The sequence below is a fragment of the Onychostruthus taczanowskii genome, unplaced genomic scaffold (genome assembly GCF_017590055.1).
Source record: "Onychostruthus taczanowskii isolate IOZ18803 unplaced genomic scaffold, ASM1759005v1 scaffold104, whole genome shotgun sequence".
NCBI classification, from domain to species: Eukaryota; Metazoa; Chordata; class Aves; order Passeriformes; family Passeridae; genus Onychostruthus; species Onychostruthus taczanowskii.
The window spans coordinates 348,169-374,292 of record NW_024496968.1 but is presented as its reverse complement, the minus strand read 5'-3'; the positions used below and the strand labels follow the sequence as shown (position 1 = coordinate 374,292).

The 26,124-nt window shown below is 37.3% G+C and overlaps 1 protein-coding gene across 1 annotated transcript in view; it reads left to right on the top strand.

Annotated features, from left to right (window-relative positions):
• Positions 1 to 4,657: 4,657 nt before the first annotated feature.
• Positions 4,658 to 26,124, top strand: part of TARBP1 (TAR (HIV-1) RNA binding protein 1) — a 32,509-nt gene continuing 11,042 nt past the window's right edge. Inside the window, exons 1-17 of the mRNA XM_041414064.1 lie at positions 4,658 to 4,825; positions 4,904 to 5,001; positions 5,783 to 5,852; positions 6,660 to 6,808; positions 7,528 to 7,580; positions 8,469 to 8,566; positions 9,638 to 9,773; positions 10,796 to 10,892; positions 11,778 to 11,867; positions 12,582 to 12,720; positions 14,254 to 14,350; positions 14,642 to 14,817; positions 17,708 to 17,805; positions 18,463 to 18,624; positions 20,220 to 20,413; positions 22,389 to 22,644; positions 22,729 to 22,917. Of these exons, the coding sequence (XP_041269998.1) occupies positions 4,978 to 5,001; positions 5,783 to 5,852; positions 6,660 to 6,808; positions 7,528 to 7,580; positions 8,469 to 8,566; positions 9,638 to 9,773; positions 10,796 to 10,892; positions 11,778 to 11,867; positions 12,582 to 12,720; positions 14,254 to 14,350; positions 14,642 to 14,817; positions 17,708 to 17,805; positions 18,463 to 18,624; positions 20,220 to 20,413; positions 22,389 to 22,644; positions 22,729 to 22,917 (2,028 nt within the window). The 5' untranslated portion in view covers positions 4,658 to 4,825; positions 4,904 to 4,977. The remainder of the gene's footprint in view (positions 4,826 to 4,903; positions 5,002 to 5,782; positions 5,853 to 6,659; positions 6,809 to 7,527; positions 7,581 to 8,468; positions 8,567 to 9,637; positions 9,774 to 10,795; positions 10,893 to 11,777; positions 11,868 to 12,581; positions 12,721 to 14,253; positions 14,351 to 14,641; positions 14,818 to 17,707; positions 17,806 to 18,462; positions 18,625 to 20,219; positions 20,414 to 22,388; positions 22,645 to 22,728; positions 22,918 to 26,124) is intronic.

Genomic DNA, 26,124 nt, shown 5'->3' with positions numbered 1-26,124 from the left:
AAACAGCAGGTTAAGAAACAGATCTTCACAACAGCAAGACCTAATTAGGGCAAGACTGCTTTTGTTAAGCCAGGAAAGGAGATGTGGATGTGGTATACCAACACTTCACACAGTAATTTTAAAGTATGTGAGTAGATAGGAATGTGCCTGTTTTGGCACATTCGGCATACAAATTTTGCAATACAATTCAGCATACAAGCTTTGCAATACAAAGGGTTTATTAATCTTTTATAGAGAAGCTTGGGGATAGAAATGTGGAGCTAGTAACTCAACAGGTAGCTTGTGAGCAATCATAGCTGATACACTGTAATAACAGCAGACAGGATAGGCAGATTGGGATATACGAATCAGACTGGGATGCCACAGAGGACGAACTCCAGGCTCACTGGATGTGGGTAGTAAGTTCAGAAATGAAAGGGAGGAGGGAGAGAAAGTGATGGCTGAAGGGACTAGCTGGAGAGACAAGCTGAATCTCATTTTGAAATGGTGAAGATTAATACATGTTTGCATTGTGATGTGAAAGAGCTGGAAGTATCATTTGTGGGGCTGGGGAGGCAAATGAAACAAGCACTGGAGGATGAGGAGATAACAGCACAACCACCTTGTTTGTTGTGACCAGCTTTCCTGCTGCATATCAATGGTTTCCTCTTTCAGTTAAAACACTTCTGCCTCTATCTGTTTAGCAAAATGGTTCAAGGGCTCTAGGGAAAACTGACAAAAATTAGGCAATTTTCTTCTTTTCCTTTCTTACCTCCTGTAAATTTATTTTTTCTTTTACCCTGGCAGAGAGGGGAAGTGCTGTCTCAGAGTTAATAGAGGAAAACTAGAAGAAAACATGAATATATGTAACCATAATAACGGGTAAGGTTTATTGCATGGGCCACATCTGGGCTTTTAATGTCATTATTGTGTGGGAGAGATGTGGTGGGAAATTTTCTGCATAACTTTCAGAAATTTCCCATTTCCTTCTTCTGCATGCAGTGGGAGAGGGAAGAAAAGGCTGTGTTACATACCTGGTCCCCGTAGAGACCTTACACTGTGCAAACACACTCCCACAGACTCCTGTAAGTAAAAAAAAGTCATGGTGCAGCGTTAGCTGAGCCTTCCTCCTTATGAACTGTGCAGAATTATCTGCAAATGTGCAGGTGGACTTTAATGAGAACAAGTGTATGTTGCATGATCTAAAACCATCATTGAAACTAAACTTTTTAACGACATAGTCTTGGCCTGGGTTCTAATAATCTGTGGTGCCTCAGCACCTTAGCAGTGGCTTTATGACAACACCATCACATCTCCTTCCAAAACTGTAAGTGGGGATTTCCAAGACTTGTAATTTTCTGTAGTTTCTACTGTGGTTTTGTCCATAATACTTTTCTATGGTAACCAACCACTAGAATGATCATCTAGAATTTTTTCCTAGCACAGAATTTCTTGTTTGTGTGATCACAGGGGAAAGCAATTACATAAGAAGAAGTATATATTTGTCCAAAAGAATATGCAGGTAACTAAGGACACTGAGTTTTTAACTATCAGTCTGAGGAAGCAACCTCAGTCCTTTCATATTGCTAAATTAGTGTAGAATTATGGACCCTATGAAAACCAATAAACTGCTACTGTAAAGCATTTAAATTATAAAATCTGTCCAAATTTAGTCAATTTGTTATCATGTGCTGGAAACCCACACCATCAGCAAAGTTACAAAGTTCAGATAAAAATCAACAATAATACATTTCCCATCATTGTCCTGCCTCTCATTGGCTCAGTAAATGACACAGGGAGACCTTGGTTAAGGAAGCAGAGTGCGAAGTGAGCTCTGCATCTGGAGTTACAAGGAGCTGAGAAGTATTTTGTGGCCTACAGATAGAAGTGGCCCGTGAAAGGGACATGTTCTGACTGGCCATTTATTTCAGGGCTGCCTGCAATTGTGGTGGACTGCTTCTGAGGTTTCAGACAATTCCCCTTTTTAAGATAGACTAATCTGATTGAGGGAGAATATCTGTCAGGACAGAAATAAAGAAAGCAAGCATCTACAAGATGTCCTAAAAAACAAACAAACAAACAAACAAACAAAACAAAAAACCAAACAAACCCAAAAAACCCCAGAAAAACTAAAATCAAGGTATTTCAGCCTTTGGTCTAGGCCATATGCTGAGTTTGGGAGAGATCTGGTCAGGGAATACAGGATACCTTATAAATAGGAATGCAGAGTACATTGGCAGGTGTGGGATGTTCTGAGTGCTGAGGCAATCTGGTGCAGCAAAGCTAGGCTGGAAGGGCTTTGGGTCCCTAGAGGTGCCTGCAGCAGGCAGGCTGGGGGTCTGAGAGCAGGGCTGGCTTAGGAAGAAGGCAGGAAGTGGTTGGGATAAGAACAGGACGTGGTCTTGGGTGATGCAGGGGTATGTGTTGGAACTGTAGAGTTGGAAAGCACAAATCAAGGTGCTTAACAACTATGGTATGAGGGTGTGAATGGTGTGGTTCTTGACACCTGAAAATTACAAAACACTGCTGAAAATTACAATATGCTTGCTTATTTTCTCTCTCTTAACACCATATCCACCTTTCTGACTTGTTTTTGTTGTTTGTTTTGTTTTGTTGTCACTGAGAATCTTCACAAGCCCAACTTCCCTTCTTGTCTGATAAGACAATCTACGGTGGAACAGTTCAAATTTAAATGCTCAAATTTAAATGTTTAAATTGGTGTAATAAGATTTCAGCACCCCGCTGTGATAAAACTAAAGGCAGAGCAGAATTCAGACAATAATGAAGAAACAGCACAACACATAGTATATTTGATTCTGTTTTGATTACTTAATTTTTGTGCAGACCATTAACTCTTCATTTAGAAACAGATGACAGGAAGTGAAGAGTAAACCCATAGTAAGAAGGGTTCCCCTGCTTAGGACTGTTTCTAGCCTGGTAAATGAAACGCCCACAATTCATCAGACTTCATGCTATAAGTGGAAATGAAAAAAATTACTAGAGAGTGTTAGGAATATAGTCAGTAATTCGTGGAAATAAACGCTGTATGAAATATAAGGGTATAAAATAAACTGTGGAAGGGGGGGGAAGAATCCCTTTTTCCTTCAGGTTGAGAATTCTTGGCCACGGCAGATGGATATCAACTACGGTCGAGAAATAAATTTTATCTTTCATAGTTTTATTAAAATTGGCTCACTCGCAATTTTCATTTATAACAAGAGCAAATAGAAAAACAAAATACATTATGGGATGTAAGAGATTTCAACTGCAAGCATCCTATTTACTAAAGCACATTGTAACAATTCCTCCTATGAAACATGTTTCTTTGTATGTGAAACAAAGTACCCAGTCTTACTTTACATTTGAGTAAAATGTATAATTTGAAGTGTTTTCTTGAGCTTTTACAAGATTCTGTAATTTATGTGTAACAGAACACACACGGAGTGGTAAGGCGCATGGAAACCATTTTAGCTAGAGGGTTTAAAGGAATTAATTTCCACCTCCTTTTTCCAGAATATATTGCATATATATTCACAGTACAGGCTCAGTTCTAGTAAGAAAATTCAGTGACTTTGCAATCAGTAGGATCTCAAAGATAAAAAAAAAAAAAATCTAAAAAAGTTTGGAGAAAATGGATAGCCAGGAAAAGGAGAGACTACTCATGTGATTTTGAGAGGAGTGATTAAGTGGAACTTCACTTGGAAAACTTGCAATAAGCCTTTCTTGTTCATTAGGCTCTAAGCAACTACATCTTGGCTGAAGTAATGCCCACACCCATTAGAAAGCACATTGTACTGTGCCAGGAATTTACTATCCATTGCTTTCACAGGAACAGAAGGTTCCAGGTTTGCCTTTTCCTGTGACCACATCTTCTAGGAGAGTGGTCTGGCACCACTTTTGACACGCAGATCTCTAAGTTTCTTTTCCATGGGAATTGTAATCTGGTGTGGTGAATTTACACTTACTGGAAATCAGCTTGATTGTCTGAGTTAGGCTTTGGCAGCAGCGATACACTGAACTGCACGGGAGTTGTTCTCTGGCCTCAGTGCTGGTGACCTGTGCCCTTCTAACAAGCCAACAGCATGGAGCCAGCATCCAGGAATGCCTCTGACCTGAGGCAGACACAAGGCACTCAGGCAAACCTCTGGTACGCTCTGATGAGAACAGTGAACCGTTCAGCAACTTCTTTTGGCATAAATGGTTAGAACAAATATGACAGGTGGGAAAACTGGGCATTTTGTGTATCACTGTTGCCTGATCTTGCGTTGTAATGCGCATGAAGGGTAGAGAGAGATTTTATGACACACAAGGATGGAACTTCTCCCACTCAAGCACCTGGGATATATTTATTATATAGATATACACATCCGTGCTGGGCCAGGATGTGCTTAGCAGCCACCACGGCCGGGAACGCTCACGCAGGCGGGTTATGACCTAAAGATGTAGAATACTTGAAACGCACACGCCCGCAGCCAAACCAGTCAATCACGCCGTGTTTTCGCCTCCCGCCGCCCCTCGAGGGCCCCGCCCGCCCCCGCCTGCGCAGCCGCCGCTCCTCCTCCGCCTCCCCCCGCGCCATGGAGGTGGTGCTGGCGGACACGCTGCTGTCCCGCTGCGGGGACCGCGCCGCGCTGCTGCGGGCGCTCAGCGCGCCGCTCTCCGCCGAGCGGGCGGAGGCGCTGCGCCTGCTGCTGCAGCGCCTGGCGGTTCTGGCGGCTGGTGCAGGAGGGCCTGACGGAGCGGGACGGGCTGTGCCGCAAGCGGGCCCGCTACCTGCTGAAGCGAGCGCTGGACCTGAGCGGCGGGCAGCGCGCCGAGCTGCGCTGCCCCCCGGACGGCGGACACGGTACGGACGGGCGGGACCGGCGGCGGGACCGGCGTGCGGGGCCGCGAGAAACGCGTGTCCTTGTCTTTTTTTCCTTAGAATCGAGTCTGTTTTGGTGGTCTGCTGAGAAGAACGAGCAACTCCTACAGTTTTGGGAAACTTACATTTTGATAATGGAAACTTTGGAAGGAAACCAGGTAGGAGCGCTGTAAAATCTGTACCCACTCTAGGCAGGCGTGCTGCCTCTCTTGTGGCACGTGTGAATGCTTGTGTAGGGCACAGTGTTTCCAGTTTTGATGATCGAGAATGTCTAAGTCAACGTTAACTGGAATACTTTTGTTTCAACTCTTAAATACTTAAAGCACATTATGTGTCATTCACTGGGAGTAAATTCAGAGATCTTCTCTGTCATGGGAATACATCTGGATAATGCAGTGACAGAAACCTGGGGTGCAAGATAATTGCAAGACCAGGGTAACCAGCTTGGTGGAAAATCCGGTGATTGCACTTAGTTAGTACCTCTTGGGCAGAGCAGACTCTGTATGGTAAAGTACCTTGGGTTAAAAACATTCTGTGACTCCAGTGTACTCAGCAGAAAGATTTCTGTTGACTTCAGGCTTCCATGGTTGCATGGTATTGTGGTAGTGTGCCCATCTCCATGTACTTATTTTATGTTATTTGTACATGATTATGTCCTGTAACTGGGATGCTATTAATTTAAATGTTTAATTTTAGATGTGCTGTTTTAATTCTGAGGAATAGAATGGTTATTAGTAAGTATTTTTCTTAAAATATGGTATCATTGAAGTTTTTTTCAGTGCTAAACTGCGACTGAGTATTGCATACTTTGCAGTTTTTTTTAAATGTACTTTTATTGTCAATTGCTATATTAATACTATTGATAGTAAATTCTAGTCCGAGTAACTGACAGCTCCTGGGTTTGAGATAGAAACTATTTATACCTGATTTCCGTTTCAGATCCACGTCATAAAGCCAGTATTACCAAAACTAAACAGTTTATATGAGCTTGCCATATCAGGGGATAAAGGTAAGATGGAACTTTTTCTACTTAATCTCTTAAATGTTAGTCAGTTAAGTTACACTTCTCTGTTTTCTTCTTCTGTTTCAGTAGCAGTTTTCTGTAATGTTCTCTTTCTCAAGTTAGGTATTTTCTGGATGGCTGTTCCAGTTTTTGTGGGTTTGCTCTATGCATAGATTGTTTGGCAAACATGGATGGGCAGTGACCACTCTGCTCTGAGAAGAAATCCTACCATGTATTTATTGCTTACTATATTGTCTTGAAATACTATTTTTCTGTCAGAAAATCCAAATAAACGGTCCTTTCCCACTGACTTAATATAATGTGAAAATAAAACCAGGGATTTTTGGGGTTGTGGGAAACAATTCACCTGCACAACTTTGTAAAAGGGGAAAAAACCCCCAACTTAATTTGTTTGAAGTAGGGAGAGGATAAATTAAATGAGTGCTGAGGCAGTGTGTCTAGGGCATATGAGCACATGTAATTAGGTAGTGCAAGATGTTAGAGATTTGTAAAGTGGAAATTAATGTGATATTTTTGTGGGTAAATACATTGGTATAAATAGAGTTGCAGGAAGAAGGATGTGGCACTTTTTAGTCATTATAATTTGTAACTAATAAAGTAGAGAGTAACTTTTGAAAACTGTGATAATTTTTAAGTTAGATTTAGCAGGGTGTTTTTATAAAACTCATAGCTGTAATCACCTTTTTGAAATGTGAATAGACTATAACATTGTCCAGAATGTCAGTGTGTTATGTGTTAGTGTGTCACTGTCATTTCTGTGTCAGTTTAGAAGAATTTCTTTTTTGTAAACAGGTTGTTGGCTGTTTCACCCCTCGTGGCACGTGTGCATTTACAGACGAATGTTTGAGAGTGAGAATAAAACGTTGACAAAAGAAGGAATTCTTCATTTTCTGGAGCTTTATGAAACAAAGCATCTTCCAAATTCACTTGGTTTCTCGGAGGTAAGGGTGTTACTGTTACTTGCCACAGGAAACAAATGTTCTAATTTGTAACAGATCTTAACACTAATTTCTTCAGTAGCTGGAATTGGACAAATTCTGCCTCTGTAGCATAATTAGTGTATTACTGTATCCATAAAACCCCCACACTTTAATATTTCTTCCCACATAGAGAATATTTTAAAGCTTAAATTTGGTTTTTTTTTGTTACTCTCGTATGTGTATTGACTGTCCAACCAGCCTATGCTTTAGTAAGGGATGATCTACATTGTTCTGTTTAAACTTCATAGGAGTATTCCCCTCAGAGGTTAACATTCCTGATTTACACAAATTAAGTCAGCATCTTGATGAGTAACTTGAAATAGTCAACCTTACTATGCACCCTAAGTATTTTTAGCTGTGTTGGCTCTTTGTCATTCTTATATTTAATGTCTAAATCTATTTGCTCTGTCTGTTTCCCAAAAGGATTTCTTATTTCCCTGCATCTTTCACAATACTCTGTAAAATGTATTTAGTGGAAAAATATCTTTTCTTGTTTACTCTGCTTGTCCCCCTTCTCTTTAGTTTCTTCCTCTTTTTGTTTCTGCTATTTATCACTAACAAGAGTATTCTCGAATTTCTGGCTCTGTCCTGTAAAGTCTGGTGAAGTAAGTCTGGTTAACTTCTGTGCAACAGTGTCTTGGAATTATACATTTCACCATTGTTCTTGTTTCTTTTTTCAGTTTGTTATTGGACCACTAATGGATGCCCTCTCAGAAAGTTCCCTCTACAGCAGGTAAACCACTGGTTTAATTAATCAGTTATTTATTTAATTTATTGATTGCTGCAAATGTGTTCTAATAATGCTGTCTTAAGTATGTTGGTGAAATCCTAGCTAAAGGAAAACACATTAATAAAAAATGGTGCTGCTAAACTTACTGACAGGGAGAGTTTTTCAGGAAGGATGGGTGTCTGTGAACAAATGAAGTATGGATCTAGTGACAAGACTTGATTTTTGCAATTTTCAATGCTCCTTGGTCAAATTGATGGTCACAGTCTTGATCTGGTGAGGGAAGCCCATGAAACAAAGAGTTTGGTGGATTAATAGGTTCATTTTTGGGGGGAGAAAACTGACTGTCACTGGTGATAGTTTGGATTAGGTGATTATGGATAAAGTGTAGTCAAAATAGGTTGTTTCATCTAAACATGGCAGGATAAATGTGGGCTTTGCAGACTCTTGCATCATTAAGCATTTCTCTTCTCAGTCTGCAGTACCTCTCCATGGACATGTACGGATGGGAATTCAGAAGGTGAAGCAAATGCTGAGTGTTTCAGTATGTTAGAGCTGTGTTCAATCAACACTTCATAATCTTAGTATTCTCTCTTAGCTCTGTATTTCTGGTGGAACATGAATATACAAAGTTGCTGCAGATAATATCAAGCTGAGGGAAAGCCATAGAATCTCTTGACTGATGCTCATCCTTAATAGCCAGGACCCTGAGACTTCTCATGAAGCGTAGGTTGCCTCTCTTGGTCTCATGGAGTGTCACTGAATGACATTTGTTTTTGTTTAGAGGCAATTCTAAACATTTGAGATCTGTTAGATGTTAGATTGAATCTGTTACATCTAATCCTGAAGCTGTTAACATGCCAGTTGTGTAATTAATGTTTTAAAACCCAACAGGACACCAGGTCAATCAATAGGAGCCTGTCCTCCTTTGGGAATGAGGTTACAGAAGTTTTTGGCTACTTATCTCACTCTTCTTCCAGAAGAAGAAAAAGGTATGTTTCAGTTTCACCTTTATGTTTTTTTAAATAAGGAATAAAAGCTATGGAGCTGCTTTTGGTGTGTTATGTGAGTGTTTACTTGAGAGAGAAAAAAGGAATAATTGTCCTAACAGTGGAGTTTCCAGAGAAAAGGTCTTCAGGAACTTTAAGGTGTCTTGCAGTACAAAGATGCAGAATTGTTCTAGTGGCAAAATGAAGCAGATTTGCTTTTTATTAAAGGAAAAATAAAAAGCCCAAACAAGCTCCTAAGATCTGAAGTGAACAGTACTTGGAGATTATTTTTTCTTTATCTGCCAGACTTTTTTAGTCATGACTTGTGTAGTGACACATCCAAAAGGGCCAGACCAAGGGCTAAAACAGAGTAAGGATTCTTTCATTGTGAGGTTGGGTGGAGGAAGATTTCTGAGGCTGTTCCAAGTTTTGATGCTAGTGTATGCTAAAATGAAGGTGACCAGAAGTTAATACCTGGTCAAATTGGGTCAGATCAGGGTGGAATCAGGTCTCTGCAGCACCCTATGTGTACAGGTATATCCTGGTATGTATTTGTAATGCCATAGATGCCCTATTTCTCTGCCCTGTCCCAAGGCATGTATTTTATCACTAAACAGGGGGCTGTGGTGGGGAATCCTGAAATGGGTAGCCTGCTTCCACAAACTGTGGATGTGGTGGCTGGTTGAGAATTGCTCTGCCCATCCAGCATCCATTTAACTGGTTGAATCACTATGGTCAGTTATATCACAAACTCAATGGCAATGACTTAAAAAAGGCATCATCTAGTACTCAAAACAATCGAGTTAAAATTCCATTCCTGAACGTGGTGATTAGTGCAGATGACCAAAATCAAAATTAGGTTTATTTCTGTTTGTCTCTGAATCTTGTCACCTTACTGACAGACTTCTTTGGAATGTGATTTTTTTTAAATAGAAATAATAAGGAAATTACTCTGTTACCTTTCATTTAATTGTCAGAAATTACAATAACACTCTTCTGCTGGAGTTCATGTTATTTAAAAGCACTGGAGAGCACAAAATCACTCAGGGTTCTTTTGTTTACTTTTATTTTAAGGTAGCTTCCTGTTAAAATTTATTCGGAAGATGACAAGTAGGCATTGGTGTGCTGTTCCTATTTTGTTTCTTTCTATGGCTTTGGCATCTATCCCTGCATGTAAAGTACTTGGTGCTGAAGGACTTCATGCTTTGAGGTAAAATATATGCTGCGTTGTGTTCTTACAGCCTTCTTCCAAAGAAATGTGCTGACAGTCTGGAGAGCCAGAATTAGATTCATGTTTGTTACTTCTGAAGGGATGGTTATGCATGGGAGTATATGGTTCTGTCTCCTTTATATGTAATTTGCAGAGGAAAGCAATTCAAGAACCAGTGTATTTATATCTCTGTATGAAGTTAAATAACCCTGAGTTTTTGTATTTCAGATCTTCATAATTTCTATTTTTTAAGAATAATTTTTCCCTGGTCTCCCACAGTTCCTGGTTGATATATATCACACTTTTTTTCTAGTTACATTACAGCCTGGTTTAATTGCAGTTGAGGCTGTATCAGGGGACAGCCCACAATGCTGGAAACTGAAAGATTTTTAAATAGAAGTCTACGTAAAAGTTCTTGGCCTCACTATGGACCTTAATCACACTGATATTTCCTAAGTGTCTGCTTTCACCTCCTAGAGCCACTAAAAATCAGTTGTCATTCCAGCTTAATCCAATTGGAGCATTTAAATAAAATCTTACTGGTGGTTGAAGGAATATTGAATAGAAGCAGTTTACAGAGAGAAAAAAAAAGATGTTGGACATGCCTTTGCTAATAAAAGATCACTGAAAGTTTCTTTCAGTTTTTTGAGTGAGATTTTGATGGCAAACATTGTAGCTAGCTACAAATAGAAATGCTAATATTGAATTACCAGTCTGAGCTGATGTGATCATGGCGATTGTTCCTTTAGTTTTTGTTTTGTTCTTTCTTCTCCCCCTTTTTGTTTTTGTTCAGGTTTATGCTCATCCAGTTTTTATTATCAGTTTTTGAAAGTACATTTGACAGTAATCTTAGTTCTGGATTGTTTGTGGTCTGATCAGGCAGTATTTGTGCCACACTTAATAGAACATGTCCATTACATGCAATCTAATGTATTTTAAATGGTTTATAATTAGAAAATACATGAAAACGTTTACATTTTTAAGTGTGTGATTTACACAGTGTGTATTTTTCCTCTTTGCAGAGATGTCCTCCAGTGCACTATGATTACACATCAGATTTTGTTGCGTGGAGCTGCTCAGTGCTATCTTCTTCAAACAGCTGTGCATTTGACAGATGTGGTCAGTTTGGGGCTTTGTGTTTTGTTTTATTTTTTGCTTTTTCTTTCTCCTTGATGTTCTAAAAACACAGTGACACTTCCAGGGCCAACAGTAATCAAAAATTGCTAAATACGGTATTTATACTGATATTGCCGGATTTGGAAATTTTTTTAGTGACTGTTAAAATTGTGCTATGTAAGTATGGTATGCTTCTGTTACCTTTGGTTTTCCATCAGAAATATTCTTTTTCATTAGGTTTTATTAGTTGATGTTTTATTGTAGGGTTTTCATGTGGTAGTTAGCGTAACAGGATATTATTCCATAGCCACTTATCCAGTTTATCCATATATAAACTCAGGTTTTAACAGATAGAAACTAAATAGACTTTCCTGTAGTTCCTAATAATAAAAGTATTCATGATACCAGAATGATAAAACAACTGTTAGTGCTGAAATAGCAGGTCTGTACTTATTCAGTAGTCAAAGTATTCATGTTTTTTTGGTTTATAGCTAGCTTTGTAAATAAATAGTCTTCCATCTTCCATGTTGTATGCTATGGCTATAAACCTGTCTGAATTTCTCTTTAGAAATGCAGAAGTAGTACTTATGAGTGACTCTTAATCATTTACCTACATTTATTTAAAAAGTGTCATCAGTGAATTGCACTATTCTTGCAGTCATTCATTTATTTTCAGATAGACTTTAATATTTGGGAAAATTAAGTTTTGTTCCTTGGTACTGATAAGTTGGTCCCAAAGAGGCAGAAATGAGTCTGAATCACAAAAAGGAAAAAGTAAATTTCTTCTACTGAAACTTGCCAGATAAAAGCAAACTTCTTGAGTTGTCATATAGGCATTATTTGTTGTATATTTTGTTGGCATCTATTGTATCTTATTAATTTCTTCAGGAGAAAGTGTCCTTCCCAGAAGTTTCAAGCTTTCTTCTGTCCCTTAGACCAGAGGAGTCCCTAAGGAGAGATACTTTGTTATGGACAGAGGTGAGAACTGAAACTGGTTTTATATTCATCAAAGCCATCACTGGTAGAAATAATAATATCACTGGCAGGATAATCTCAAAGGGAAAAATGTGCATACCAGGTGGAGTGAGATTGTAAATTTTCACAGGATATGTATTTTATGTCTTTGCAAGATGTAAAATGCTGTGAATGAAAGTTCAAAGATGAAATAATTTTTTTATGTAGTATATACTAGAGCCAGCTGATCATGTAGCCATAATTTTTGGTTATTTGTACAGCCATATGTAATGATAAAGTGATTTTTTGCATAGTGTCTTCTTGTCATGTATATTGTACGTTTCATCTTGCTCCATTCATTTTTGGCATACAAGTTAAAAAAAAAAAAGTTGGTCTCACTAGATAACACTTGATTAGAAGAAACCCTTTTGACATAAGGGAATTTTTACCAGTATTACTTAATTTTAAGAGTTGTTGTTTTTCCTATATTGGTACAACTGACTTTTTGGGGGTGCTATGAGCTAGCCTTTGGAAGAGCATTTTTCTGTGTGTAGTTAGAAGGGAATAGTCTGCTAAGGCTCGAGGTAGCTCTGGTGGGCTCCTCTTGCAGTGTGTGGGTTTGCTGATGTGAGAGTTTGTGTTTAACAGTGCTCTGGTGTGCTGCTGTTAAATCAGTGATGTCAGCGCACAAGGATGTCAGCAGACGTGCTCAAGGAGTAACAACTGTTCTTCATTCAGCTTTGCAGTTGGTTGCAAGTGAATGACAGGTGCTTCAGGAAGTCTGTAGCCTCTGATTTTGAACGTCAGGAGACATCATCATTGTGTCAATATGTGCACAGTCTTGTGGGAGAGTACCTTAAGGCACCTGCATCTGAAAGTAAGTTAAATGTGTATTAATAAAAACCACTATTTTAAAGAGAATTTTTAAAAAAATTTACAACATTCCCTTGGATTTTAGAAAAAAAAAAATTTTTATATTGCACCTGTTCAAGTTCTACCCTACCTGTGTATTCACAATTCTTATGTCTGAACCTTATTTTTTATTCCATAAATCAAATTTATATTTATTTCCTTTCCTCCATAAGTTAAAGTCCTGCAGTATTAACTGAACATTAAGTCTTAATATTCAGTTTTAATGCTGCCCTGATGCTTGTCCATTAGATTTATTTTGTCACTCTTTTGATGGTGTCTGAAAATTCTGGAATGCAGGGGGTAGAGGGAGTGTGAACCCATACAGGTTCTGTCACCTTTCTCAGCAGAGCTTTGTAAAATGACCAGGTAATTTTTTGGAGGGAAAAGAGCCTTCCTTGTTCACTGCCCCATTTTGAATTATTTACAATGTCAGCTTAGTGTCTTCTTTCAGACACATTGAAAAGAATGGCAAATTGTTTTTTTAAAACACTTCAACTTTTGTGTGGCATTCACAGTCATAGTGAATTTTATATAGCTTTATATTGTCAAGAAGTCAAAACTAAACACTTTTAAGTACTATACGTGGAGGAGATAAGAAAGCTAGGTCAGAATTTGGCAATCATAAATAGCTTCAGAAACTTCCTGCAAACCAGGAAACTTTACTGGGTTGTTTTACTCTTAGAGAAGTAATAAGCAAATTCTCTCTGTTGATGCTTCAGGGTAAATTTGCTGAAAGTTTTGGCAGACCTTCTTCCTGACACGTTTGTTTAGTCCTTGGTCTATATTATCTGCAATTCCATGGCAAGCATCTGCATTTCACTTGTAAAAAGTGATGTTTGTAATTTGGGTTTTATATGAATCTTAACTAATAGGATGCTCTTTAGAGCAGGGGGAAAAAAAAGAATCACATCCAGCTACTTGAATTGGACCTCCCGAGTGCGTTTTGTTTTCTAAATTCCCGAAGTCAGAAACATACCAGTTAAAAAACCCCTGAAACCAACTTACATACTGCTATTTAAGAATCATTGTATAAGTATGATGATGTTATGTATAAAAGACTGGTAAAAAGATAAACTTAGTTTTTTTATAATTTCCTCTTTACAGAATGGTTCTGGTTCTTTATGTGGTTATTTCTGTGGTCAAAATCACAGCTGATGTTTCAGATGAAGTATAGCGGAATTATTTTCTTCATTAAATGAATTTGAATATGCTGATATATTTTTTTAAAGTAACGAAAAAGTTTGCTGTGAACTGCTACATAATATATCATACTACATAACATATTGCCTAAAATTTATTTGAGCATAGAGCGCAATAGTGTTAGAGTTTAATTTATATCTAGATAAAGAATACAGAAAATTTGTAGTAATATTAAGTTAGCATTAATTGTTTTTTTGTGCTATTAATTTATTTTAATAAGTTACAAACCCAGAATTTTAGAAATTAAAGCAAAGGTATTTTTTAGTTACTGTGGAAACCTTAAAATATCTTTAATCAGGAGAAAATTGCTTTATGCCTGACTGGTTTGAAGCTAAGCTTGTCTCAACAATGATTCTGTTGGCTGCTGACGTGGAGCAGATGAAGAATAAATACAGGTAAGTATGAAATACCTTATTTTACATTTCTGTCTTTTTCAATCCTCTCACTCCTGAAGGATCCAGTGAAGCCTGATGAAGCTGGGAAGCTGTCCTCTTTTCTCTGTAGACTTTCCATCAGCCTGATCATTCCTTAGGCCTTGTCCAGCTGTTGCTGCAGACGTACTGGGTAACATTCTAAAGATATTTAAGCGTCTTGGAAACGTGTCCTATTTATTTCCATAAGTAACTTCAGCACTTAAGGCAGATACTCAGAAGAAGACTCTCTTTTTAATTTTTGTTTTTGTGTAGTGGAAAAAGCAACATAGAGTGGATTGAACTAGAGGCTTTCTTGAACCCTCTTCTGGATGTCTTGATGAAACTTGGCAGTAATGCTTACATATCAACCCTGAAAACAGATAAAAGCCTTCAGCTTCTCTTGAAGTTATTGCAGACCCGTTGGTTAAAATGTTCCAATACGCAAGATGGTTAGTGACATCTTCAGTCTACTGTGTCTTCTGTTCATTACAGTCTGAACTGCAGCTAAGCTACGGCACTGTTTCATGGCTATAGTGTCAAGATAATACCTGCCTAGGAGTGGTAAATGTTAATGTTGGCAATCTGGCATGTCTATTATAAAACTTGAGCTATGGGTCCAATCTTACAGGTATCCTAAGGCCTGGGAATTGAGAATGTGAAAGCCTTCTGAGAAAGCAATTGTTGTCCATTAGGATTAGATTATCAGTTAAAATTTGAAGAGTGTGACTGTATTGCAAATATTTATAGGCCTATTCTTTGCAAATGAATGGATTCCATAAATCATTTAGACACTTCAGAAGGAAGTAACTCAGAAACCCAGCCTAACCTGCTCAGATGCCACAGGTTCAGCCAGAGTCTTCCCTGAGTGCATAAAGTGATCCTGCTGGACATCCTGTTTTCTGAGTTGACTGGTAGTGGTGCTTCCTGAAATACCAGCCTGGTGATCTGTCTGTCTGGGAGTGTTGCCCCCCACAGATGGAGCACTTTAACTTTTAGAGCTTTCCGGAGAGTTTGAACAAAAACTATGGAGTCCTTACTACTCCCTTTGAGAGAACTTGGTCAGTTTGTAACCCGAATAGACCTGAATGTTTTTCCTGAGAGCAAATGAAAAATTGCAGTATTATTTTCATTGAGTTGGGATGCTGAATGGGAATAGGAGGGGTCTTGGTGTTCGGTTTCTCCTGCCCCAGATTATTTTGGGATTTTTTTTCAGGGTGTTTATAACATGGAATAGAAGAGTAGTTTTGGAGTGAGGAGGTTCCATATCTAGACTCTTATTTGTAACAAAAATAGTTTCAGGTTATATGTTCAGGTTTCCTATACATGTCTAAGTGCAGTCCCAAAATAAATGCCTACCCTCATTTTAACAAGTGCTGTATGCATTCAACCCCCTGCCCCCTTAAATTTTAGCTGTTTGTGTGAAATACTGAGCACTAACGATGCAGGCTGTTCGAGGTGATGTTGGGCCATGGGCTCTGACTGGTGAAGTGGGTTCCTTGAAAGGAACTAAACTGGAAGAAGTGTCCACTGAGCTACCACTGTGCATTCAGCCTACAGCACAAGGATAGAACAAGCCTGAAGGAGAACCCTACAAAACACTTGCAAGCGCATGCTCGTTTTTTAGTATCAATAATGAGTAAGTTCCTTGTGCCTCATTTCTTGTGCTTGCTGATGTACCTGCAATGGATTGCTCCTGCTGTGGGGATTTTGACACCTGACATGGCATGTTGAGCTCTGCTAACAGAGTTCCAAAGGCATGGCAGGGCTGGGCACTGCAGTGTCCCCATCCTTTTGAAGGTCCCTAGAGGTGCTTCAGTGCAGCCCATCATCAGTCTTTTCAGAGGCTTTCTGGATTGCATTGTAGTTTTATGTTAAGCAATGATTACTTTTCTTAAAATTATTTTCTACAGTGTTTTTGTGCTTCTTCCTTCTGCATAGGAGAACCAAGTAAAAATTTTTTTTTTTCTGCAGCTGTGAATTGACTGAGGTGTGGGGTGGGAAGATGAATGCTGTGTAATACTGGAGTTATGTTTCTGTGTTGATTAAATGGGAGGTGAAAAATCCTGTTTGTCAAATGGAAAACAGTAAAATGGTAGGGAGTAATAAAGGAGTTTATCCTTGTAAAACAAAAATAAAAACAAGGGGGAAATGTTTTATTTCAGAATATTTTAATGGGGATAGACATGCCTGAAAGGCATGCTGAAATCATCAGCATTCTTCCACAGTTCTTGCTGTCTAAACTGTTGTTAGAGTTCATTATTTTAAACAGTAAGGTTTTGGTAATTATTATCTTTTGCTAGTGTCACAGAGCCACTGGTAATGAATTGGGTTTTATGTTCAACATGCTTATCCAAAGATTTTGTGTATATAAATTGCAGAAGATGTTTTAGTGATTTGAGACTCATGATGAAACATGATGATAATCTGACATAATTGAACTGTTGTTTCTAAACAATTTAAGCATTAGAAATATAGTCCACTGAGCCATTTTAGTAGGGAATGTTGAAAATAAGTACAATATGGATTTGGAACGTCTGGAAATATTTCCGTTTATATTTTTACTTTTTGAAGGCCTTCCATTTTGTAATAGTTTTGCTACATGAAGTGTTAGGGTTAACTCCAGAAAGAAACAGAGGCTGTAGCCGCTGGGTAGTTCTCCTAAACACTGAAATTGACTGGTATTTTTAAAGAAAGGTGGCTAATGCAGAGTATTTTACTCTGTTTTCATACTGAGATGTTATTTCCTTGGCTTTCAGCTAGTCCTTACCCTTGAAACACAGACTGCAGTGTGTTTGTGGTTAAATATGTTTTACAAGGGTGACCTACCTCCCTTGTGTATAAACTTGTGTCTTTGTTTGTGAAATGCTTAACATCAGAAAAACCAGACCAACAATTAACAAGCCCCCAAAACCAGTTTTCAAGTCTATAAATATTAGGAATGGAAAAGTATATATTTTTCTCACATAAAGTTAATTGCTGGATATGAAAGCTTTTGCTATTTGTTAAAGACTAAGTTCAATAATAAGCTGTTTGTGCAGAGGGTTAGGAGTAGGACAAAAGCGTGCATTAAAAATTGGGAAGTTGGACTGTGGCTTTCTGGTCTTTTGTGGGTTTTGGTTCACTAATACATTGTGAATCTCAGGAAATAATATAATCTGGTTTGATTCTTTCAGCCTTATGGCTTACACTGTGAAAGAATACAGAGGTGTTTCAAGTTATTTTTAGGTATTTGAGTACTGTTACTGTATAACTGTGTAAGATAAGCAAATCTGCATGATAAAATAAAATTGTTAAGGGAATTGTGTTTCTGTATATATACTTTTTTTTCCCTCCACACAGATGAAGTACTGTTCTTTATCTGGAAATCTCTTGTGATGCCTGTGGAGAGTATTCTTGAATTTGTTCTCCGACGGCTTACTACCAATGAGTTAAGCACTGTAAGTAACAATTATGAGACATACTTTGGTGTGGTTCTGCTTGTTAGTTTGATTTACCAGTGTTCCTAAAGTTCATGTAAAATCTTTGAACACCTAGAAAGTCAATTTGCATAGAAACACTTGTTAACTTTTTTGAAGTTAGAAGTAAGAAGGAAAAAAGAAGTGTCTTCAGAAGTAGTGTTTAGTGTCTGTAGTCTGCATTTCTTGTTTCTTTTTAAATCTAAAGAAATCATATAGTAAGAGATCCTGAGTATCATGTACTGCTTAATACATGACTAGTTTAGCTGTGGATGTAAGTTGTTAGTTGTTTGGAGGCTTTTAGTACTCAGCTTGGTTATCATCTTACTTGACTATCTTACACTGTCTGCTCATTGCTGTGCGCAGTGTTTTCGAAGTTTCTACCCCAAAGAAACCTGAGACTTTTTAAGCAATGAAAAAGTTAGAGTTGCATCAGGAGAATAGCATCTGAAAGTCAGTTTTAAAGATTTAGAAGTTAATAACCTCCCCAAACAAACCCCAAAATTAAAAGTTGTTCAATTGCAATGACACTTGTAGTATTCCTTCTGCTATCATTGTTACCAGTTGTTTTGTTTCTGATTTTCAGTTTAATTTTCCTCCTCTCACTGATCTGGATTGCGGTCGTTTCCTCACTTTTAGGTTGGTGACTTGGATCGTTGTGATCTGTACTTGGCTTTAATTCCAGAGACAGTGAATTTGTGCTTGAAAGTCAACTGGAAGAAAATGTCATCTATCAAGAATTTCCTTTCATCCCTGATAAATGCATCTATTCGTAATCTTCAGGAGAGAAATTCTGAAAAGGTAATTTAACATTATTTACAACAATAAATATTAATATAAAACAAGCCAATAAGTAGTAATTAAAACATGCTAATAATTCTGCATTAATAATTGTATAGACATACTATAAAAATAAATTAACATACAGTTACTTATTTCTGTTGTGATGTTTATAATGCATTATATAATGTGAAATTAAATAATAGTTTGTATGAATGAGTATGTGCATATATATTCCCTAACACACATGTCTTTATTTGGCAGTGTAATATGAATGTATAATATTTGTAGCTAAGATTTTTAGTACTTTGGTTTTTTTTTTATATTGCATTATTTAGAAGTCTGTATAGCTAAAGTAAAATTCTTACTGTAATCTTGAACCATGTATTCAAAGAATTCTTTTTCCTAAAATATGAACTAATCTTACTGATTGAGTAACTATTAAATGAAAATATTTTTTGTGTTTGTTGACTTCAAACCTGGAACATACAGAGAAAAAGAAACTCCAAAACCCAGCATTGCTTTGGCATTTTCATATAGTTATGTTGATTGTCCCATAGTCCTATGTGGTAGGCTACTGTATCTGAAATAAATTTTCAAAAAAAAATTCAATTTTTAATAACTTCCATGAAAATGGAGATTTAACTTAAGATTTGTTGGGCAATATAAAGTTTGGTCTTATTATTTGGTATTACAGTTTTGTTCAAGAACAGTTAATAACACCTTAAAAGAGTGTAAGTATTTGATTAAGTAGGTTTGTGTTTTAAGGGAACAGTACTAAAAAACAATTTTATTTTTTTCCTTAATTTATCTGAATTATATACATTTTCCAGTAGTTTCAAAGTAAATATTTTCTGGTTCAAACTTAGCATTTACTGGGGGCCTTTACCAACTTATTTGGAATTTGGGGGAATTATATTTTCATGGTGGTTTCTTCAGCTGCACATAAAGTACCTCTTCAGTTTCAGAAGAAAGAAGAAAATGCTGAGTAACTACAGAAGAGAAAAGTCTTCCCTGTGCTCTAGATAGCCAAATGTAACTTGAAGATATTTAAATAACGTCAGGGTTTTCTTACTATACAGGCATTATATGCTTCTTGGCTTTTTTTTTTTTTTATGAGACTTTTAATTTCATGCCTCTTATGAATATATGTGTTTATCACACAAAATAACCATGGCATGGTTGTGATCTTTTGGGTGCTTGCAGCAGCTAGTGTGTGGTATTGCAAATTTCAGCCACTGTGTTGGGTTTCTCATTAAGTGGACCCACAGCTTTTCTTCTACTTGCTCTCCAGCAATGTGTGTGAACTGTTACCTGGCAAGACAGGAGAGTTCCATCACAGCCATGCTACCTGCACTTAACGGACAAGTGACTGTAATTTGGAAAATTTATGCTTCTGTCAGTGCTTGTAACTTGTGAGCGTTTGTGCTGACCAAGCCAAGCTGAGTTAGGCTCAGGGGAAGAAAATACAGAAGTAGAAGGATGCAGAGTTGCTATCTTATGATGTCTGTGGTGATGCCAAGAGGAGGGTTATTAGAAGTACGTTATTAGTAGGTTATTTGTATTGCATGAGAAGTTGGTGTGTGTTTGTTCATGTATGGTTTGGTTTTGCTTAGGAGCCAAAGGTTAAGGAACAAATTAGAAAAGTAGCTAGCATGGCTTCACTGGCAGCTGTGTGTGAGATCATGGATGGAGAGCTAAAAGCACACCTGGAATCTCTGCCTTCTGTGGATGCTCTGAAGAAATTAATTTCCTTTTCTCAATTGAATGAAGTATTAAAGAAGCCATCTTATATTGAAGAAAAAAATAGGTATGTCTGCTAAAGCCTCAGTAATTCTCTAGAACAAACTTGATTAATGTGAAGCAATGGTTAAGATGTTGGCTTTTCCTGTTCTTTGACAACTTCTTGGTAAGATAAAAAGGAAGAATTCTGTACACAAACTGTTCACCGAGTTGCTTTTTTGTCTTAACATCCAGATTTTGGAACATTAAAGCAGCCGTAATTGATCAGACCAAAGGTTCTTTTGTTAAGTCCTCTAGTTCTGTGAAGCCAGAGCTGTCTATGAGCACTGCTTACTCTTAGGCCAGATTAAAAATATATATATATATATATATATATATATACACTGCAGAAAGCCATGACATGTACACAAGCAAGTTTAAATGTAAATTATTTACTGTTGGATATTTTCATGGTGGTTTCTTCAGCTGCACATAAAGTACCTCTTCAGTTTCAGAAGAAAGAAGAAAATGCTGAGTAACTACAGAAGAGAAAAGTCTTCCCTGTGCTCTAGATAGCCAAATGTAACTTGAAGATATTTAAATAACGTCAGGGTTTTCTTACTATACAGGCATTATATGCTTCTTGGCTTTTTTTTTTTTTTATGAGACTTTTAATTTCATGCCTCTTATGAATATATGTGTTTATCACACAAAATAACCATGGCATGGTTGTGATCTTTTGGGTGCTTGCAGCAGCTAGTGTGTGGTATTGCAAATTTCAGCCACTGTGTTGGGTTTCTCATTAAGTGGACCCACAGCTTTTCTTCTACTTGCTCTCCAGCAATGTGTGTGAACTGTTACCTGGCAAGACAGGAGAGTTCCATCACAGCCATGCTACCTGCACTTAACGGACAAGTGACTGTAATTTGGAAAATTTATGCTTCTGTCAGTGCTTGTAACTTGTGAGCGTTTGTGCTGACCAAGCCAAGCTGAGTTAGGCTCAGGGGAAGAAAATACAGAAGTAGAAGGATGCAGAGTTGCTATCTTATGATGTCTGTGGTGATGCCAAGAGGAGGGTTATTAGAAGTACGTTATTAGTAGGTTATTTGTATTGCATGAGAAGTTGGTGTGTGTTTGTTCATGTATGGTTTGGTTTTGCTTAGGAGCCAAAGGTTAAGGAACAAATTAGAAAAGTAGCTAGCATGGCTTCACTGGCAGCTGTGTGTGAGATCATGGATGGAGAGCTAAAAGCACACCTGGAATCTCTGCCTTCTGTGGATGCTCTGAAGAAATTAATTTCCTTTTCTCAATTGAATGAAGTATTAAAGAAGCCATCTTATATTGAAGAAAAAAATAGGTATGTCTGCTAAAGCCTCAGTAATTCTCTAGAACAAACTTGATTAATGTGAAGCAATGGTTAAGATGTTGGCTTTTCCTGTTCTTTGACAACTTCTTGGTAAGATAAAAAGGAAGAATTCTGTACACAAACTGTTCACCGAGTTGCTTTTTTGTCTTAACATCCAGATTTTGGAACATTAAAGCAGCCGTAATTGATCAGACCAAAGGTTCTTTTGTTAAGTCCTCTAGTTCTGTGAAGCCAGAGCTGTCTATGAGCACTGCTTACGCTTAGGCCAGATTAAAAATATATATATATATATATATATATATATATATATACACTGCAGAAAGCCATGACATGTACACAAGCAAGTTTAAATGTAAATTATTTACTGTTGGGAAGGGAAACCCAGAGGAAGCCAGAGAGCCAAATCCCAGATACTTGGGTAACAAAAACTACAGCCAGCACATAGTGATGTTTCCACTGAATATTCTCACAGGGGTTTGACTGATGAGACTGACTAAGCCCATAACTGATTTCTCTCTTTTAAAAACCACATCATTTTTACATTTCTTTTCCATGTACTTGTCCACTTTTGCCTTATAAATCTTAGCACCTTGAAGCAGTGCAGTGAGTTTGTACAGTTAAGCACTCCCTGGTGGAGTAGGAATGTGCAGGATAAACTTAGCACAATATTTATTTAAGAAAAGTATTTTTTTCACAGCTTATGTGAAGAAACAACATCTCAAGGATGGGGGAAGATTGTTGCACGCTATGTTCGTGACCAGTGGATTTGCCTCCGTTTTGTTTTAAATTCATTTGCAACACTGGCTCAAGCGAATGAAGAAATTTCAGTAATGTCATTGTCTACAGCTGAAAGGTCGAAAGAAATTCTACAGTCTGCATTAGAAGCCCTATCTATTCTTCCTTCAGACCAAGTTTCACCTGTGTTTGACTGCATGAAAATCCTTGTTCCCAAGGTAAAAGTTCAACCTGCACAGTATTAATAGTTTTTGGTTGGTTTTTTTGTTAAATGTAACACTTTCTCATCTCTTTATTTACAGCTTCTGGACTCATCAGAGGCTCTCTGCATAGAAGCATTTGATTTGGCTTGGAAAATTATATCCTCTTTGAGCAACACACAGCTAATATTTTGGGCCAATCTAAAAGCTTTTGTTCAGTTCATCTTTGATACTGAGGTTCTAGCTGTTGCTGCAAGTGAAAAAGGTCAAGCATATACCAAAATAAAAGAGGTCAGTTTCAAGAATTCTTCTTTTTTTTTTTTTTTTTTTTTTTTTTTTGGAGAAGGGAACATAAATTTTGTTTGGATGTGAAAATGTATTTTATGGTTTATTTTCCCTTCAGCTATTGCTGTGAAGTTTTCATTTCTGCAAAGGCCCAGATTTGAGAGTGTTAAGATAAAAGACCTGAGAATAAGATTGAAGATAAACAAATGCACTGTTTCATCTTGTGGCACAGAAAATGAAAAGTACTGTGTCTTTGTTTTTTTAGACTGTTCAGTGTCTTCTGCATGCAGTAAAATTAGTTTTTTTCATTTATTTTATTTTTGCATAAAAATAGAACTCCTCTTCCTCTTGACTATTTTGTTTAGGATTTGACACCTGAACTCTCATAAGCTATTAATATTCTGGGAAAATTATGCCTTTTTCTAATAGTTTACTCTTTGTCAAAATGCTGTCTTAGATGAAAAGTTAGAACAGTTCATAACTTTGTAGATGCTATTGAATAAAGCATTTTTGCTGCTTCTTTAGAGGCTTCTTTTCCTCTGATGGTCCAGGTGGAGAAAACAAAAAACACACAGTCACCTTAGAGTTCAGTTTAATACTGCATAGTAGGCCTGCTTCAAGATTTAAAAAGAAAAAAAATGCAGTTTTTATTCTTTTTTTGTAAGATTTATGCAGCATGGTGTTCTTTTTTCGGTTAAGTCCAGAAAACTGTATGCAGCACTGGGATGCTGGTTCCTATTGGCTTTACACACTGCAAAGTTGTTAGCTGTTTCTTTTTACATAATCTTTCTTGGGGATTTTTTTCTTTTTCTTTTTATTCCCCTCTAAGCAGAGCAGTCCACAGTGAGTGCAAGACTTTAACTAGGGCAGTAATACATTGTGAATTATCTACTAGTATATTTGTCTGCTTAGATTTAGTACCACATGTGCTGCTTTCCCCTTAGCACAAAAATCACACTAGGAGGGGTTGTACTTTTCCTTTGAAGTCACCATAAGTAGCCTTGTCCTGGTGTCACACTCATAACTGTAAGTAATAGCAAATGTCTCAAATTTATTTTCAGCCCAGACACACCAAAATTGTTTTTAATAAAATACAGAAAGATGGACACTACCTAGCTATTTAAAACTGCTGTGATATGTCCATATTAGCCTTAATTACCTTGAAATGTAGCCCCATTTATTTTCTCTTTGTTTTTTTTTAAAACTTGCTTCAAATGAATGTTGCCATTCTCTATTTTAAACACTTTGTATTTGTAGTCTCCCTGTGGACCCAAGCCAAAATTAGATATGTATGTAAAGATGGTAAATTCTCTTCCCTTGTAGAGGTTGGTTGGCTTTTACTTTTAATGAATATCTGTAACAGCTAATTGTATGCTCGGTGTTGCAATAACTAATGAGCTATAGTTAGTATTTTATTTTTCTTGATCTTAAAACTTGGTTAAAGTCTTACAATTGCTGCCTTAACTTCAGCATTAGTATTTCAAGCATTATGTAAGGTGTGTTTTGCCAATGTTGAGAGAGTTGAGTCTGTGTGACAGCTATCCCATTGTCTGCAGTGGGACGTACCATGACAGCAGGCATCAAGGAGCTAATGAAGGTCTCCTATACTCAACAAAGGGCATCTGGTTGAGCCACCTTCTGCCCCTTCATAAGAAAATGAAGATAAAGTTCCCAAGCAAGTGCCTACTTATGTATATTCTTATTCCAGTCCTCAGCAGTCCCTGTTGCCATTGCCCCGCTGTGCAGTGGCTGGGTAGTTGTAGCTAAAGAGAAGAAAATATGGACCTGCGTGATGCTCATTTGTCACAGAAGCACAATTTAAATTTTGTCTACCACAGTGCACTCTTTTTGATAGTTGGAAGGGATGGAACAAAGGGGTATTTTTGAGACAAAAAAGGGACTAGTGCTATGGTAATACCGAGAAGGTCTTCCACAGAAGGTGCCCAGAGCACTGTGTTCTTTAGCTTAATTTCTTCTGCTGCACTCTTCTTTTTTCTTTGTGATTATTCTTATGTTAATTATGCTAGAACGTAAATATTTTAAATTTCTTTTGTGTGTGCTGAACTTTTACTACATTAGTGAAACAGTTGAAAAAAATTTCAGGATTGAGAAATGCATAGTAAATGCTGTGCTGCTTCCCTACAGGTGAAACAATAACTTAATTTTGGAATTACTAGGAAAGTAACAATGCCTGTCTTTGCACTGGAAAATAGGTTTGAATTCTTGGTAAAAACCCCACATGCTTCTAGTGTAGAGTTTTCTTTCCAGCAAGTGTTCCTCCAGACTGCATTGCAGTATTTCAGTTTTAAGTTCTTCCTGAGCTTCTTGGTGGTTTAATGCTTAGTAATTCAGAACAACTTTCTCTGAAAAGCCAGCATTACTGTCAAAGAATTGTCACATTATCCAAACTGTCATTTCAATGCAGGGAAGCAAAGCAGCTTTATCTATTAGGAGCTATTACACTTTCTGAAAAACCATTTTCATGGACAGCTCTAACTGATGTCTGAAAAGGAATTCTAAGAAAGCCTTACCTGTTCATTCTGCATCTCTCCACCGTCTCCCAGATGCTTGTAATTTCTTAGAAAAAAAAATTTACTTTGTAAGTGAAATTTACTCTTGCACTTACCCTAGGAAGGGAAAGAAATATTTTGGGGTCATTCTTCTTGTTTTGTTTTGCTTTTCTTTTTGCAGAAGCTTTAGATAGCAGTTTCAAATATGGTAGATGTGCCCTCCTTTAAAGTAAAAAATAAATGGTACAAAGACACTTTTGCACTTTAACTTAAATATGAACTTTGACATGAATGTAATCCTCCTTAAAGAACAGAACTAGTGATATGGTAACTTATGTAAGAAATTTTGCTTAATGTTTAATTTTTTTTTCCTAAATTGGTAAGGATTGATTAAAACACTAGGTTTGTGCTCATGAAGTAAACTCTGGCTCATTTGTTCCACTTACCAGGAGATTTGTTTAAAGCATCTGGCATTTTATCTGTTTAAGCAAAGATCAGTTCTGGTTTAGAAGTATATACTGGGCCAATTGTTGCCCATTCACTGCTCTTAGATCAGGGAATTATAAATAGATTGAAGACAGCATTAACCTGAACAGAGATAGGATGCAAAAGACCATGAGACCTATTAAAATAGATATCACTGCAGTTTTATTCTAATAGATCTGGCACTTCTGAAAACTAGATTTTGAATCTTTTATTTCTT